The sequence below is a fragment of the Orycteropus afer genome, unplaced genomic scaffold (genome assembly GCF_000298275.1).
Source record: "Orycteropus afer afer isolate SDZICR_OR568_19922 unplaced genomic scaffold, OryAfe1.0 scaffold00009, whole genome shotgun sequence".
NCBI lineage: Eukaryota > Metazoa > Chordata > Mammalia > Tubulidentata > Orycteropodidae > Orycteropus > Orycteropus afer.
Window position 1 is genome coordinate 18,707,273 of NW_006921596.1, and position 18,320 is coordinate 18,725,592.

An 18,320-nucleotide genomic window follows, 5' to 3' on the forward strand; every position below is an offset into this window, starting at 1 on the left:
GTTCAAACCCACCAGCCACTCCTCAGAAGGAAGGTTGGGCAATCTACTTCCGTAGTAATACTGCCTTGGAAACCCAAGGAGGGGTTGCTATGAGTTGGATCCAACTCAACAGCAGTGAGTTGGATTTTTGGTTTTTTGAATGGTATTAGTTTGTATTGGAACCCCCTTGCATGAATCAACTAAGGCCAATGAGTAGGGGCTGACTAGACCAAGAGGGACTATCTGGGGACCTGATGCCAACTGAGTCTCAGGGGGCATGAAGAAGAAAAAAGCAAGTTGGGATGGGAGGCTGTTGAGGTTGGATAACAGTGGTACGGGGCCTTGGCTTTGGATTTAAATCCTGGCTCTATCATTTAGTAGCTTTGTGACCCTGGGAAAGTAATTTCACCTCTCTGGGCCTCAGGTTCCTTATTTGTAAAATGAGATTAAGTGAGACCATGTATGTATGAACCCCTTCATACAGGGCCTGGCACTATCAGTGCTCAGTAGATGTCATTATTTTACATGTGAGGATACTGAGGCCAGAGACATGAAAACTGTGGGCTCTTACCACTCAAGTAAAGAACTCTGTTCTCTGTGAATGGGGTGGGGGTCATGCCTCTCAGCTTACCCACATAGACTAGAATTCTGAGAGTCCCTGGTTAGGGACCTGGGACATCCCAAGTGTGACAGTCAGCAAACTGCAGAGCCCCAGGAGGGGCTGGAGTTGCCAGGGGCTGGCGACTTCAGCTGCTTGCCAATGGCTGCCTCTTTTATCCTCTCCACAGCCTCAGTGACAATAGGCTTTCTGCATCTGGAGTGCACTGTGTGCTGAGCGCAATGAGTGCCTGCTTGACCCTGGCAGAACTGCATATCAGGTGAGAGCGCCCGGTGGGCTCATCTAGTAATGAGTTTCTTAACCACGGCACTCATTAGTGGGCAATTAAAGCCCATTGCCATGCAGCCAACTCTGAGTCCTGGAGGACCCGTGTGTATCAGAGTAGAGCTGTGCTCCAAGGGCTTGGTGATGGCTGAGTGCTAAAAGGGAAAGGAGGCCACATCTTCTGACCTCCTCTAGCCATACAAGAGGACAGAATCACTACCAGTAGCCCAAGGCCCATTACTGTGAGGCCAGATATGCTGCCTCCCTCTAGCCCTTTCACCAACCCCTGACACCAACCGTTCCTCCCGCACCACTCGCTACCTTTCTGCTGGGTTCAATAATTCACTGCAGTGGCTACCCAGAACTCACAGATTATGGGGTTTATTAGGGAAGCACCAGGCTACAATTCATTCAGGAACAACATTCAGTTTCTCTCTCAGCCCGCTGTCTCTCACCCAACAGTCTCTCTCAGTCTCTCCCAGTTTCTCTCTCAGCAATGCATGTCTCTCAGTGTCTCTTTCTCAGCAACATGTCTTCCTCGGCCAGAGGTCAGAGAGAGTTCTGCCTCAAGGAGGCCTCCTTTTGAGCCTGACAGAGTGGCCAAACTAACCAATCATAACATCAGAATTCTAAGCACCTGAGAGACAGCGACCTTCCCAGAACATTGCTTTGTGCTACTCCCCACAGAAATACCCCAGGTGGATAACATTTACAATCAGGAGCTCCTCAGTTGCTCACAGGAAATTCCACCATGGAGTTTACAAAGACTTATGGCTAGAAAAGCCACACCAGGTAATTTACTACACAGCACTGAGTTTTCAGAAGTAGATTGCCACGCTTTTCTTCTAAGCCAGTTTGGGGTGGACTCGAACCCCTAATCTTTTGGTCAGCAGCCCAGTGCCTTAACTATTTGCACAGCTGCTGGGTGGGTGATGAAGCCAGGAGGAGGGGAAGGCGGAGGGGGAGGAAGAGGCACTGCAGGGACTGAGATGTGCCCTGGAGCCCCTCTACTTGTTGAGTCTAGGGTTCTGGGGTCTTCAAAACAATTAGGAGAAAGTAATAAAAGAAGAGCTGCTTTCCCTTTAAAAAAAACACCTTATGGGCCACGAATGTATATGTGGTTGGACATCGTACAAGCGGACTTTAAGTGACACGAACAAAAAAACAAACTCAGTGCTATGGAGTCAGATCCAACTCATAGCAAACCCTCCTTGGGTTTCTGAGGTGGTATCACTATGGAAGTTGATGCCCAACCTTCCTTCCGAGGAGTGGCTGGTGGGTTTGAACCACCAGCCATCTGGTTGGCAGTTAAATGCCTTAGGCAATACGCCACCAAAACTCATGACTATATGTCTCAACAAATTAAAGACAAGGAAAAACTGACCATGTTCCAGATTAAAGGAGATTATATTATTATTATTATTATTTTTGTACTGTTGATTCTATTCTAACTCATAGCAACCCTATAGGACATGGTGGAACTGCCCCATAGGGATTTCTAGCTGTGATCTATACTGGATCAGGTTGCCAGGTCTTTACTCCCATGGAGCCACTGGTGACTTCGAACCACCAAGCTTTTGGTTAGCAACCAAGCACTTAACCATTGTGCTACCAGTGCTCCTTAAAGAAGACTGTACAAACCCCCCAAAAAAGTCCCAAAACTTGAAGGACCCAGTCGAAATATTCAGTGATAATCAATATTATCATGAGTAAGTTTTCTTTATTTTCCTTTTACTTGGTTGTATTTTCTAAGTTTTTCACAAAGATGAAGAATGACTTTTATAAAGAGAAATATAAATTCCATTTACAAAAAGAAGATGAAGAATGCTTGTGTTATACATGACGGCCTCACTTAGACCCTCAATGTCTGCCCCTGCCACTGACAGTGACCTCCCTCTGCTGAGTGCATTACAGCTGAGCGTTCTCTAACTAAAAGAGGAACCCCAACTGGCAGAGGGGGGAAGTTTTCAGTGTGAGGCCCAAACCAGAAAGCAGCTTGCAGAATTTAAGTCTGCTTTCTAAAAGCCGGAAATGAGGGCAGCACATGCAATAGATAAGTTTGTGAAAACGCTGTAGCAGAAAGAATTTCAGGCTCCTAAAGACTCAAAGGAAATCAGGGGCAGGTCAGAGACAGCCTCTGAAGCTGGAGGCAGGGGGTCAAAATGACACAGAGCAGCAGGGACAAATAGGTCTCTGTGTCCTCACTCCTCTCTTCTCTCTGCAGCCTGCTGCACAAAACAGTGGTCCTCAAGTTTGCCCAAGAGCTGGAGGAGGAGGAAGAGGAGGGGACCCAGAAGAGGTAGGACCAAAACATCCTGTCCCCAACCTTGGCAAGGGCCACCCCTCCCTGACTGCCACAAGTGGGGAGTGTCATCAGATGCCAGAGACCTTGACAAATTCACCAAGCAGCAGGAAGTGAGCAGGCTTTGCAGGGGGGATGCAGTCCTAAAGTGCGGAGGGTCAAAGGACAGACTGCCTCCCCATGTCAAACAGTCCTGTGATACAGAATGGGGACACTTCTGGAGCAGGGTTGTAGTAGCCAGGGAGTGATGCTAGGAGGCCCTTCAGCCTAAACCCAGAGGACTGCCTAGCCTCCAGTTCTGATCTCTTTTGGAATTTCTGGCTCTCTTTGGCATGAAGATCGTTTAGAAAGTTTGCCTCCTCCAGGGTGCCTTCCTGGCCTGCTCTAGACCAGCTGGTGGGCTCTTTGCTCCTTGTTGTCCAATCATAATCTTTTCTGTAGGGTCTGAACTATCTACGGCTTGATTGCCATCTCTGAAGGCATTGGTGGTGATGATCAAGAGACTAATAATAACAACAAAAACAGTTGCTGTTGAGTCATTTCTGAGTCACGGCAACCCCATGTGTGTCCGAGTAGAATTGTAATCCATAGGATTGTCAATGGGTGATATTTCAGAAGTGGGTTTCCAGAACTTTCTTCCAAGGTACCTTTGGGTGGATCAAACTGCCAACCTTTCGGTTATGGCTGAGCATGTTAACCTTTGCACCACCCAAGGACTCCAATAATAATAGAAGCTGATGTTAGACTGAGCACTTACTATGCACCAAGCACTAAGCTTAGACAATGTACATACATTATCCCAGTAAGAGGCTAAGTGATTTGTCCAAGGTCAAACAACCAGAAAATGGAGAAGCCAAATTCAGATCAAGGTCTGCCTGACTCCAGGCTGAGTATGGAGATTGAATGGTGGACACTGAGGCTGAGGAAGGACTTGGGAGACAGTCTGTGAAGTGTTGGCTCAGCCTGGCCTTGGTGTGTGTCCCTCCAGGGCTGCGTTTCTGGACAACCTCCTTCCCCAGGTGCCCTCTGAGCTATCCCTGAGCTCCAGAAGGATCAGGTACAGTGACTGCCTCTCGACTCTGTATGTGATACCAGCCTTCTCCCTTCCTTTGCTCAAAGCTCATCCCAGGATTCAAGCCCCAATACTCCCTAGAGGAGACCCTAACCTGCTGTGTCTAGGAGCTGTGGCTTGGCTTCCCTGCCCCTCTTCCCTGCTTGGCCCACCCCAGCTGAGCTCATGAGACCTCAGTCACTGTACCTTCTCAACTCAGAGACGCACTGCCCTTAGCTCCCCTGACCCCAATAGCTAGGGGTTGTGGGGAATTGGAAGAAGGGGAAAGGGAGGGTTTGGCCCTTTTTTCCTGATTCTGGAGCCTAGGCCTGGGAGTTCAGCTCAGCCCTTGAAGACTCCCACCAACATTCTTCTCGCTCTCTCTCTCTTTCTTGTTCTGTCTGAATATCCCTCCCTCTCTATCTGTCTTGCTCCTTATCTCTCCCATATTTTCTGTTTCTCTATCCTCTCCCACTCTCCTTCGTTTTGCCTGTCTGTCCTCTGACTTTCTCTCTCTCTCTTTTCCTCCCTTCCTCTCTGTGTCTCTGAATCCCTCTGGCTCTTCTCTGCCTGTATATGACATCTTTTGTGTTTGGTGTATGTTGGTCCCTCTTTGTCACTCTAGCTGGGTGCCCACTGTGTCCCAGTCCCATGCCTCACTCTACCTGTGTGTCTGGGGTGGCAAGGCTGCTCCCACCTCCACGCAGGGAGGCAGGCACCACAAGGCTGTGGCTCTGCCCCTCTGCAGGCTGACGCACTGTGGTTTCCAAGCCAAGCACTTAGAGCAGCTCTGCAAGGCACTAGAAGGACACTGTCACGTCGGCCGCCTTCATCACCTCGAGTGAGTGGCTGCCTGTTGGAAGGCAGGTGGGCAGAGTAGAGCAGAATTAGTTGGTGTTAGTAGATTAGGGGTTTTTTTGTTTGTTGTTTTTTAAGATTTACATCGGTGATTCTTTTCCTGGTAAAGAAACTTCTTAGAGAATCTGGTGAAAGTTGTGATTCTTCCCTCCAAAATAAAGGTTTCCAAAGTAACACCTTTTGAGGCCCATCCTGACCCTCCCAGAGGCCTACAAACCTCAGTATAAGAACCCCAGGGGACCCCAAATGGCCCTCTGCCCAGGGCCATGTTCCCCAGTTTAGGAAGAGTTGAGGGGAAGGGATGATACTCCTGCTGACCACCACCCCACTAATATTTTCTCCCCACTTCCCCTCCCAGCTTATCAGGAAATGCTCTGGGGGATGAAGGTGCCACCCTGTTGGCTCGGCTGCTCCCAGGACTAGGTACTCTGCAGTCCTTGAAGTGAGTAGCTGGGCTCAGCAGAGCCTTTGAGCTTTGTTCTGCTGCCATGGAGGATGTGGGTATTGGGGAGAGGTCTGGGTTGTTGTACAGGCTAAATCACAAAGTTCCTATGAATTGCTGGGTCCAGTGCCCTGCATGTGTTAAGTACACAATAAACAGTAGCTAATACTTTTAACTCCCATTAATGTAGAGACTAGCTCTGTGACTCAATACTCTTGCTTCTGAGTGAAGATTTCACTTCCTGAGGGCTGTCTGTGTATCTGTGTGGGGCATGACATGATTAACACTATTCCAGCCCTAAGGTTCAGGGGAACTATTTGATGGACCATGGGAGGGACAGGGAGGAACACCCAAACAGTATCCAGGGCAGCCAGAGGGCCCGCGTCCCTGGCAGAGAGAAGAGAAATATCCAGGCATGCGAGGGAGATCCTAGAAGGAGCCCAGGAACCCCAGACTACCTGCACCCAATCAGGCAAAGGTCCCTGTTATTCTTGGCTCCTACACCTCCCTCTTCCCCTGACTTCTTCCGAGTCAAAGACAGAGGAGCACAGGTGAGAGAACAATATCACAACCTGAGTTCCAGGCTAGGCTCTGCTACTTGCTTGCTGTGTGACTGGGACAGATGAAGTCAACTCTTTGAGCCTCTGATTCCCAGGCAGTAAACCCATAAACCATCGAGGGTATGGCCAAGGCTTTTGGCTACAACCTTTGGCTGAGGCCTCTTCCTGCTCAGTCTTTCTTTGGATAATGGCAAGAGAAAGAAGTGGCCGCTGTTGCTTTTTAGGGCCTGCACCTGGGTAAGGAGGAAGGCCCTACCCAGGCAAATTTTATGCAGATTGGAGGCTTTTAGGAAATTCCTGTGTGTACATCTTAATAACTGTGGAGGCCTGTTATGACCCTTGGGCTATCCTGATACCCTCTGCCATGGTGTCAATTCCCACTCATAGCGACCCCCACTGGGTTTCCACAGCTATAAATCTTTACAGAAGTAGATTACCTCATCTTCCTTCTGTGGAACAGCTGGTGGGTTTGAACCACCAACCTTCTGGTTAGCAGCCAAATGTCTTAAGTGGAAAATTTGAATGGCTATAGGGGCAGGCAGCAGATGAGAGAGCACAATGGGTCTGGGTCCAGGGCAGCAGGGAACAGTGGGAACTGGGGCAAATTATAGCGTTCACTCTGCTGAAGGTCAGTCAGCCCAGTGTGGCCAGATCTGATTTTTCAAGATGAGCTGGAAATCTGAATTTTTATGTAACATCTCCCAATTTTTAATATTAACAACAAATTCAAAAAGTTCCTAAGCACTGTGCAGGCCCACCTGTACCAGAAGCAAGGGTCTGATGCATCCCACATGCTGTGAGTTTGAGATCTTTGCTTTGGTTCTTTGCTTAGAAGCTCCACCCACCACCTCTACCTATGGTGTCCCTTCCTCCCTCCTGGGAAATGGGCAGATTTGCAGGCCAGAGAGGGTGGCACCCTCATGTCTTGGATTGTTGAGTCTAGTAGGCTTCTGATGGCCCATCCTCAGGGCTGGCTTCATTGGCATGTGACCAGTACAGTCAGTCATACAGGCCCCAGGCTCTAAAGGACCTCAAGTTTGGGGTTTAGTACTCGGCAGTCTTGAAATTCTTAATGGTTTTGTCTTTGACCTTGTGTCCTGTAAGTGAAGGCCAACAGGACAATGGAGCGTGTGTGCGCCAGGGGCTTGGGACTTTGGCTCATGAGCTGGTGCTTCTTCTACTGCCTTCCTGGAACAAGTTACCAGCTGCCCTCTCCCCACCCCACCCAGCGACAGCTGCCACCCTCCACCACCCGGGAGTCCTGGGTGCACTCAAGGGAAGGACCAGGGTTGAATGCATGTGCCCTGAGCCCCAAGTCATGAACTAGGGGCCCTGGGCACCTATGAGTGTCTGCAGAGCAAATTAAAAACACCATAACAGGTTGAGAGACAGTCTGCAGAGGAAAGGAAAGACTATTTCCTGCTTTTTGAACAAGCAATCTCACATTTTCATTTTCCACTGGGCCTTGCCCCTCCTTTAGCAGGTGAGGAAACTAAAGTACAAGTCTGGGCAAAAACACTCCCCAGATTCGTCACAGACCCAGGCCACCACTGGTTCTAATCGCAGCTCTGTCACCAACGTGTCTTGTAACTTTGGGCAAGACCTGCCTCTCTCTAGGTCTCAGTTTCCCCATCTGTACAAAGAGGAGTTGAAGAGGTGCTCTCTGTCCACCTGGGTTCAGTGAGTTCCCTCCACTGGATTCGGGCCCAGCCTCTCCTGCCCTGAGCTCTCACCACAAAGAGGAGGCTTTTGAGTCCTCGGGGACCTCTCTCAGTATCGCTTCTTGTGATTCTCCAGCCTCAGTGAGAATGGCCTATCCCTGGACGCTGTGTTCTATTTGGTCCAGCTCTTCTCTACTCTGGAGTGGATTTTCCACTTGGACATCAGGTGAGCGTCCTTGTTGGGCTCTGACCCTGCCTCACCCAGTGGTACCATCGACCATCAGCTCCCATGCAGACCCCTGTCTGCCATACTCACCATGTATTATCCCTAGACACCCCCCCCCATGCAGTACTGGGTCCAGTGAGCATGCAAGGGTATCTGCTGAATGGGTGGATGGGTGGGAAATTGGATGGATAGGTGAGTAGGTGGATGGATAGGTGGATGGATGGGTGGTAGATGGATCAGTGGATGGGTGGATGGGAGGGTAGATGGGTAAGTGAGTAGGTGGATGGGTGGGTGGATGAATATGGCCCACACACCCTCGTTTCTCCAAGTTCACCATGGGACACAGTTCATCAACTCTCCCTCGCTCTCTGGATTATCCTTGGAGACTTTTAAGACATTGTTAGCTCCCTGTATTATATGAATCTTTTACAATAAACATATATTAATAATAATAAGAAGAAGAATAAATTGGTAGTTCCCTGGTGGCCATTGGATGCTTAGGGACCCATCTTAATTGTGGGGTCATTGGAGGGGATGAGAATACAGAGCGAAGGCACCACCCAGCCAGGCAGCCCCAGTCCATCCGGTGCATGTCAGCCATGGTTTCAGGGGAAGTCTGCCCATTCCTCCCCTGCGCTTTCCCTGAGGATCCCCAAGAGTGGGAGGGGGAGCAAACTGTGCCGCTCTGGGCAGACCACTGAACCTCCCCATGGCTCCATGTCTGTAAAACGGAGGTAAGAGTACTCCATCATCTCATAGTTTTACCGTGAAAGTCAAACAAGAGAACATGGCATGCTTCATATGTGCCTTGATCATTGCAGTTGTTAAATACATTTATTGTCATATTTGCTGAGAAGTGGGCCACCTTCAGGTCCTCCTTAAGCATGCCAGGCTGGTCGCTTGTCGCTACCTGGGAAGTGAGCCCTCTGCCCTTTGTCAGACTGCTGCCTCCTCTCTGCTTCCAGCTTACAAAGCCAGTGCTGCTTCCTGAGAGGTGACAGAAGGCGCAGGTGAGGAGGGAGTGCTCTGCAGGGTGGGTGCCCCTCCCTCTCACCCCTATTTCCCTGCTGACCACTCCTAGCCTGAGAGTTATCCCAGGCCTGACACACTAGAACTAAGCACCCCTTCTATCATCCTTCGTGTAAATTTCCAGTAACTACCTGCCTTAAACCCAAGGCAATGGAGGTGGGAGGGGGGAGGGAGAGGATGATGGTGATCATCCTGTTGCGGCTGTTGGGGAGGGCAGAAGGGAGCAGTTGCATTTCTGTCTCTTGGGGACTTTTTGCAGACTCATGACTTCTATGAGTCACTGCCTTTCACACTCTTAGTACATTTCAGAAACCAAGAACCGTTGCCACTCTGAAAACATTTTCCACATCTTTGCAATAAACAATGAACGATAGTTTTAGTTCTTTAGGGATGCTCCTGGCTGCCCCCTAGTGGAGCTGGGCACCTTGATCTCACTTGAGCCTGTTGAGAAGCACAGGGTGTCCTAATGCCAGATCAGCTGGGCAGACTGGATTCACAGCTAGTGTGTCAGGGATGACACGTGGGGAAAAAAATAAAAGCCACTGCCATAGAGTTGTATCCAACTCGTAGCGACCCCTCCTTGGGTTTCCAAGGCGGTGTCACTATGGAAGTAGATTGCCCAACCTTCCTTTCCAGGAGTGACACATGGGGAAAGCACTGTTAACAAGACATGTGCTGTCTGAAGCCAGGGGTGGGTCAAGGCTGGGGTGGTCTTGCTTCTCTGTTTCTGGGTACTCTCTGGGTTCTTGAAGCCAGAGGAATCAAATGGCAGGGAGTGGAAGTCATCGAATGCTGTCAGGGGTCAGAGAGGAGGGGTTCTGTCCTGACACCCTCACCCCAATGCTGCCCGACCTGGCCAAGTGTGAATGGCTGGCTTCTCTCACTTCCTCTCTCTGGGTGTCAGCTTTCCAACAATGAAGGGCTAGACTAAGAACTACAGACTCGATTCTCTGGGGCCCCTTCTATTTCTGGCTAGGACTGAAGTTGAGGATTCTAATGTGGGTGATTTGAACTTTCCTTTCAAAACGGTTTCTCCATTCCAAGGGATGCATTGGTTGGTGGACCTTTGCCGGAGTGCCCAGCTGGAGCCCAGTCCTTAGGGTTCGCTCAGCACTGTGACCCCAGGAGCTTCCGGTACAGTCTCCACTCCTTCCTTGGGGGTAATCACCATGGGGGTCAGGGATCAGCTCCCTCTTGAGATCTGTGCCCTCTTGGAGTGAGGAGAGCCCAGGGGCTGAGAGCCAGGGTTTGGGAAAATAGGGGGTTTGGGGAAAGGGGTGAGTTGGGGAATGTTTATGGCCCTTTGGGGGGCAGCTCAACTGGTCCAGAGCCCAGCATTAGAGAGAAAATTCCACATTTCTCTGAAGGAAGCAGAGCAACCCAGCTGCTCCCTGCTTGAAGTTGCTTTCTGCCTTTGGGGATACCAATTTTCTATAAGAAGTGGGCTGGCCTCCCTCCCAAATACTGTGGGAGGAAGGCAAGCTGCCTTTGCTTGAGGCCTGATCATGAAGTTAGGAGACATCCCACCAAGAGCCCAAGGCCCTCTCTGATCCCCTGCCCTGTCCACTGCCCACTTCCAGCCTCAGGGAGTGTCAGCTGGAGCCTTCCAACCTCACCCGCCTCTGTGGGGCCCTGAAGAAGTGCCCAGGGCCTCTGGAAGTTGAGTAAGTAGAAGACACACCTGTAGAGGACACAATGGGGGTGTCTGCCCAGTGACCTGGGAGGGAGGTTCCTGGTTAGAGGCTAGGTGAGCCTTTCCCCATCCCTGCCTTCCAGACCCCACTAGCCATACCCCACAGGAGTCTGCTGAGCTAGGAGGAGAAGGAAGGCTGTCTCCCAACAGCCCCCAGTCCCAGGTAACTTGCCCATCCCTCAGAGAAGTGCAATGTTGGCCTGGGGGCTTCCCCTCTCGGGGTCTTCATCTTCCCCATCCACTTAACTCCAGGCACCAGGAACCCAGTCTGTTCCTAGCCCTGTAGCTCCGCCCAGCTCCACCAGCCACCTTGGTCTGCCTCCATGGCTGGAGCTTACCACCTGTGAAGAGTCCTCCTCAGTACACCTCCATATGCTACCCCCTGCTCACCTAGCCCCTGGGAGGGTACCATCTCACCCACCCCAGAACACCTGGGTCTGTGACCAGAGACTGGACTTGGAATCAGGCTGTGACCATTGGCTTTAACTCCATGGGCCTCAGCTTCCCCATCTGTAAAGTGGACACTTGGCCTTTCCTTCTGTTGTCATCATTGTGATTTTATTGCAGTCATTACTTTGAAAGAAAGAAATCCACGACAAAAACTGTCTCACCCAAACAACCTCTTCTTCTCATCAAACCAGTATTGTCATTGGTCCAAGTAACCTTCTACTCCTTGAATATTGAACTTGTCCCTATTTGCAGCCATAGACTAGGGCATTCCATGGTCTCCGCTTACATCACCTGCCATGGAACAGGTGTTGTTCCATTTTGCTACAGCCTTCTTTCCTGCGTCCTAGCTCCCATCTCCAATGTCCTCCCAATGCGATAATCCTGTTGACTCTCGTTGTGGGTCCTTCCATGCCTTTCTCCCTTCTCAGATACACATAGACCTGGAGAGAGGAGTTTTTGACATTTTTCACAGACATGGGATCTCACTACATAATTGCTCTGTAACTAGATTTTTGACTCATAGCAGTACAACATGGCCTTCCTTGAATATCAAGACATGGGGATCCAATTAATTTTTTTATTGTGGTAAAATATATATAACATAAAATTTACCATTTCAACATTTTTGAGTGTGAAATTCAGTGGCGTGAAGCACATAACATTGTATAATCATAACTGCTGTCTATTTCCCCAGTTCATTTCTTAATATACTATTTTGGAGTAGTTCTAGACTGCATTTAAAGAAAACTTGCAGAGATAACACAGAGTTTCCATACACCACTCACCAACTTCCCCTGTTGTTAACTAAAGTATATTTGTCACAACTAAGAGGCCAGCCTTGGTATAGTACCAGACTTTATGCAGATTTTGTCCGTTTTTCCACAAAAGCCCTTTCTCCTGCCCACAGTCCCACCCAGGGCCTCACATTACAGTTCATGTCACGTTTCCTTAACCTCTGCTGGCCTATGACCACTTTTTGTTCTTTCCTTGTTTCTTATGTCCTTGACAGTTTTGAGATGGGGACAGTTTTGAGGACATTTATAGAATGTCCCTCAATTTGAGTTTTCCTGTTTTTTTTTTTTTAATCTCATGATGAGACTGTATTAATAGGTTTTGGGGAAGGACACCTCAGAGATAAGGTGCCCTACTCATCACATCATATTAGAGGTGTGTGCTACCAACAGCACGTTGTGCTATCAATGTGACTTATTACTCCTCATGTTGACCTTGAGCCCCTTGGCCAAGTAGTTTTTGTCAGGTTTCTCCACTGTAAAATAACATTTTATTCATAATATGTAAGATAATATATATTGTAGAGAATTTCTAGCATTTATAAAAACATATGATAGTATTGTATAATGGACCCTAAGGTATCCTCAAAGTTAATACCTCTTGGCCCTAACACACACACACACACACACACACACAATTATTTTGAAGCAATTCCCAGACATCTTATAATTGCCCAGATTAATTTCTAATAAACTATTTTACAATAATTTTAGACTTGTAAATAAGTACTTCAGTATGCAGAACTAAAGGAGCTCTGGTGGCATAGTGCCTAAGGCACTTGACTGCTTATCAGGAGGCTGGTGGTTCAAACACACCAGCCACTCCTCAGAAGGAAGATTGGGTGATCTACTTCCGTAGTGATACTGCCTCGGGAACCCAAGGAGGGGTTGCTTAGAGTCAGGACTGAGTTGATGGCAGTGAGTTTGGTTTTTTTTGGTTTATGCAGAACTAAATGATGGGCTCTGGTGGCGCAGTGCCTAAGGCACTTGACTGATAACCAGAAGGCTGGCAATTCAAACCCACCAGCCACTCCTCTGAAGAAAGATTGAGCAATCTACTTCCATAGTGATACCGCCTCAGAAACCCAAGGAGGGGTGGCTATGAGTCGGGTCCGACTCGACGGCAGTGAGTTTGGTTTATTGTTAACCACAAAATCGTAATTAGACCTAAAATTACAACCATATTTCCTTAAGGTCATCAATATCCAGTCACTATTCCACTTTCCCTGATCGATTGCCTTGTGTTTTCACAATGTGTTTGTGGATCGTGTCTTTTCATACTCACCCTCCACAGTATGGATGGGACACTCACGCCCCTCTGGAGTCTAGAAGGACGTGCAGCCTGCTTCCAGTTTTTCGGTGGCCTGCAGGCAGTGCTGTCATAAGCACTTCCATTATTTAACATGATAAGCACCTACTGTGTGCCAGGTACAGCAGCAGGCCCAGAGGAACATGGTGACGAGATGCTGGTCCTATTCTCAGGGCTCATAGTCTGCCGTGAGGGACTGCATGTAAACACCCCTTAGGGCACTGCTGGGTGGTCTGAGCACAGGCGGGAGTCTAACGGTCCCTGACCCCCAGCTGGGGTTGGAGGAAGTGGGATAAGGACTGTGAAAGCACGTTGCCCTCTAAAGCTGTGACTGCATAAGCAATTACTGTTAGCACGGTATTCAGTGCTGAGATTCAGAAGTTGGCCTCTGTGTCCTGAGATTCTGCTGGGAGGCTGGAGAAGGTGGCGGGGCTCTGTCTCACTCCCCAAATTCAGCCATCGCAGGTCCACTGTGTACATGTCAGGGCTCCAGGAGGGATGCTGTTATGGGTAAACAGAAGTTCCACTGCTTAAAAAAATGTAGTCAGTAAACTCCGCCTTTATCCAGCTCAAGGCCACCATGCTGTGTGTTTGGGGTCTGGCAGGAAGCCAGGAGGGGCAGCTATTGGCAGATAGGTATCTTAGTTCTCTAGTGCTACTGGCACAGAAATACCACAACTGAGAGGCTTTTACAGAGAAATTTATTTTCTCACAGTTTAGGAGCTAGAAGTCCAAATTCAAAGTGCCAGCTCTGTTGTTGTTAGGTGCTGTCCAGTCGTCTCCAACTCCTAGTGACCCTATGCATGGCAGAACGAAACACTGCCTGGTCCTGTGCCACCCTCACGATCCTACTATACCTGAACCCATCATTGCAGCCACTGTGTCAGTCCACCTCATTGAGGGCCTCCCCCTTCTTCATCGACCCTCCACTTTACCAAGCATGATATCCTTCTCCAGGGAATGGTTCCTCCTGACAACATAACGAAAGTAGGTGAGATGAAGTCTGCCCATTCTCACTTCCAAGGAGCATTCTGGCTGTACTTCCTCCAGGACAGATTTGTTAGTCCTTTTAGCAGACCATAGTACTCTTAGCATTCTTCTCCAACACCACAACTCAAAAGCATCAACTTTTCTTCAGTCTTCCTTTTTTGTTGTCCAGCTCTCACATGCGTAGGAGGTGATTGAAAATACCATGGCTTGGGTCAGGTGCACCTTAGTTTTCAAGGAGACATCTTTTCTCTTCAGTACTTGAAAGAGGTCTTTTGCAGAAGATTTGCCCAATGCCATATGTTGTTTAATGTCTTGACTGCTGCTTCTATTGGTGTTGATTGTAGAACCAAGTAACAGGAAGTCCTTGACAACTTCAATCTTTTCTCCATCCATCGTGAAGCTGTTTATTGGACCAGTTGCAAGGATTTTTGTTTTCTTTCTATTGAGCTATAATCCATACTGCAGACTGAAGTCTTTAATTGTCGTAAGTGCTTCAAGTCATCCTCACTTTCAGCAAGCAAGTGGTGTCATCTGCGTATCACAGGTTGTTAATGAGTCTTCCTCCAATCCTGATGCCACATTCTTCTTCATATAATCCAGCTTCTCAGATTATTTGCTCAGCATACAAATTGAATAAGTATGATGAAAGGATACAACCTCAACACACTCCCTTCTTGATTTTAAACCATGCAGTATCACTTTGTTCTGTTCAAACGACAGCCTCCTGATCTATGTACAGGTTCCTCATGAGTACAAGCAAGTGTTCTGGAATTCCCGTTCTTCTCAATGTTATCCACAATTTGTTATGATCCACATAGTCAAATGCTTTTGCATAGTCAATAAAACATAAGTAAGCATCTTTCTGGTATTCTTTACTTTCAGCCAAGATCCATCTGACATCAGCAATGATATCCCTCGTTCCACATCCTCTTCTGAATCCAGCTTGCATTCTGGAAGCTCTCTGTCAATATACTGCTGCAACCGTTTTTGAATTATCTTCAGTAAGATTTAAGTTGCGTGTGATATTAATGATATTGTTCAATTATTTTCACATTCTGTGGGATTACCTTTCTTTGGAATGGGTACAAATATGGATCTCTTCCAGTCAGTTGGCCAGATAGCTGTCTTCCAAATCTCTTGGCATAGCCGAGTGAGTACCTCCAGCGGGGCATCCATTTGTTGAAACATCTCAGTGGGCATTCTGTCAATTCCTGGAGCCTTATTCTTCATCAGTTCCTTCAGTGCAACTTTGACTTCTTCCTTCAATACCATTGATTCTTGATCATATGCCACCTCCTGAAATGGTTGAACACGGACCAATTCTTTTTGATACAGTGACTCTGTATTCCTTCCATCTTCTTTTGATGTTTCTTGCATCATTCAATATTTTGCCCATAGAATCTTTCAATATTGCAACTCAAGACTTGAATTTCTTCTTCAGTTCTTTCAGCTTGAGAAATGCTGAGCGTGTTCTTCCCTTTTGGTTTTCTAACTCCAGGTCTTTGCATGTTTCATTATAGTAATTGGTTTTGTCTTCTCAAGCTGCTCTTTGAAATCTTCAGTTCAGCTCTTTTATCTCGTCATTTCTTCCATTTGCTTTCACTACTCTCTGCTCAAGGACAAGTTTCAGAGTCTCTTCTGACATCCATTTTGGTCTGTTCTTCCTTTCCTGTCCTTTTAATGACCTCTTGCTTTCTTTATGGATTATGTTCTTGATGTCATTCCACAATTCCTCTGGTTTTTGGTCACTGATGTTCAATGCACCAAATCTATTCTTTAGATGGTCTCTAAATTCAGGAGGAATATTATCAAGTCATATTTTGGTTCTCATGGACTTGTTTTAATTGTCTTCGAGTTGAACTTGCATATGAGCAGTTGGTGATCTGCTCCACAATCAGATCCTGGCCTTGTTTTGGCTGAAGATATTGAACTACTCCATCGCCTCTTGCCACAAATGTAGTCAATCTGATTCCTGTGTACTCCATGTGGCAGAGTCCATGTGTATAGACATCATTTATGTTGTTGAAAAAAGGTATTTGCAAAGTTGTTGGTCTTGCAAAATTCCATCATGCAATCTCCAGTGTTATTTCTATCACCAAGGCCATATTTTCCAACTACTGATGACTCTTCTTTGTTTCCAACTTCTGTATTCCAGTCACCAGTGAAAATCGATCCCCTCAGTGAAGGCCCCTCCTCTGCCCATACTTCAGGACTTCAGTCCAGTCCCTGGGGATAGAAGGGGTAGAGCTGAGCCTGCAGCCCAGGCCTTGACAGGGGCTCAACCCTGAGGCACCCAGCTCTGGAACTACACGCTGCCTTCTCCTACTTCACCTCCCAAGCTGAAGCCGGGGCTCAGTCCTGCTCCCCCACCTGACCAGAGAATCCAGCAGTGGAGATGGGGAGCAAGGGTCCTGGAGGCCCCAGTGAAGGAAGAAGCCAGCCTACAGGAGACGAGGGGCAGCCAAGGACAAAGGCAGGGAAAGCAGATACGGTGCAAAGCTCTTTAGGCCCCACAGAGGGACAGTATGTAAATTCAGGGCACTTAGAGACTGCATTGTCCAGTCCTCCAGATACAGCAGACACCAAAAGGCCAGGGAGAGTCTGAAGTTTCTCCTGAGGGTCCTGTGTTCTGGAGAAGTGGTCATGGTTGGTCTGGTTTTCATAGCCGGTTAGAAGTCTCAGCTACTGCCCCTCTGTGTCTCCTTTGCTGGCCTGTTCCATGCTTGAATTTCTGCTGTTGTCCTCCCGCTCTGGGTGAAGGCAGCATTTTTTTTCTAAGACTGTTCATAGCCCTCAAAATAATAATTCTGCTCACCAATTAGGTTTGGGGAAAGAATCTATTATGTCCCTTCAGAAATTCTCATTACACAACAGCATATTAAAGGCTCTGAGAAGTCCTGCAGCAAAGAAAGCTATTGAATTTGGTTTAACACAGCAGTTTCCGAAGTTGTATGGCCTTTGTCTTCCCTCACCCCACAATGCTATCTCAGGGACCCAGTGTTTGGAGGGAATGTTTTGGGTGACACTGGCTTAGGGCCCGTCTCCAGAAGGCCCTGAGGGTGAGGCCGTGCTCACGGCTTTCCTCCCTACTCCCTCTGAATGCTTTCTCCACAGGTTGTCCTGCGAGGTCCTGAGCGACCACAGTCTGGACACCCTGCTGCACTGCTTACCCTGGCTGCCCCAGCTGAGCCTGCTGGAGTAAGACTAAGTGTTTCCCTGATTCGTTGCAAAGCTGTCCCCCCTCCCTCTTCCCTGGGGCTGGTTCATCATTTTCTCTGGCATGACTGGGCCTCAGGCCCCCTTCTAACTCTACTCTAATGCTCCACCGACCTTGAAGGGAGTTACTGGACCCCTCTGAGCCTCAATCCGTTCATCTGACAAATGGGTTAATATTCCACAGCCCTTCCCTGCACACCCCTCTGAGGGTTGGGACCCGAACAAGATGCTGGCTCTAAAAACACCTTGAAGAATGTGTGGCCTGTGACACATGTGATGTCCCATGTCTCCCCATTCATGAAGGGGACTTTACAGATGTAGGTTGTGTGTATGTCACACATGGCTTTTTAAGGTCACCATCAAACTCTGTAACGGGAGAATTACAGCAGCAAACCCCAAAGTATTTAAAACTCCATTTTCTAATTTCAGCTCAGATTGGTTACAATTTAAATAGGAATTATTCAAATATTCCTCTAGCAGGGAGGACAGGGAGGGAAGCAGCTGTCACTGAGATGGAAAAATACAACAGGAAATTAAATCATAACATTAATAGCAACAACGTCAGGACTAATGCTGAGAATCTCTGGAACGCTAGAAACAGCTCACATCATGCTAGAAAGAGCTCATATCACGTCCAGGGTCTCACTTATCCCCGGGGCATATGGGAGATGAGCAGGAGGGAAGAGAGAGGGATGTTCCTGAAGACAACAAGAGCAGCACAGCTCACGCCAGCCCACAGCGCCCCCTATGCGCCCTCCTTGCCAGGAAGGGAAGCGTCAGGAAGGGCTCCTTTGGATACAGAAGTGGTGGTGGACTAAAATAAACCAGTAGGAAATCTCAGACCAGAGAGGGACTTCTCTATGTCTAAGTCACACAGCAT

The 18,320-nt window shown here is 48.2% G+C and overlaps 1 protein-coding gene across 1 annotated transcript in view; it reads left to right on the top strand.

Moving 5' to 3' along the window:
* NLRC5 (NLR family CARD domain containing 5) overlaps positions 1–18,320 on the top strand; it is a 60,323-nt gene that overhangs the window by 14,039 nt on the left and 27,964 nt on the right. Inside the window, exons 13-22 of the mRNA XM_042781772.1 lie at positions 768–857; positions 3,087–3,161; positions 4,153–4,221; positions 4,964–5,056; positions 5,432–5,515; positions 7,873–7,962; positions 8,928–8,972; positions 10,036–10,125; positions 10,572–10,655; positions 17,339–17,422. Of these exons, the coding sequence (XP_042637706.1) occupies positions 768–857; positions 3,087–3,161; positions 4,153–4,221; positions 4,964–5,056; positions 5,432–5,515; positions 7,873–7,962; positions 8,928–8,972; positions 10,036–10,125; positions 10,572–10,655; positions 17,339–17,422 (804 nt within the window). The remainder of the gene's footprint in view (positions 1–767; positions 858–3,086; positions 3,162–4,152; positions 4,222–4,963; positions 5,057–5,431; positions 5,516–7,872; positions 7,963–8,927; positions 8,973–10,035; positions 10,126–10,571; positions 10,656–17,338; positions 17,423–18,320) is intronic.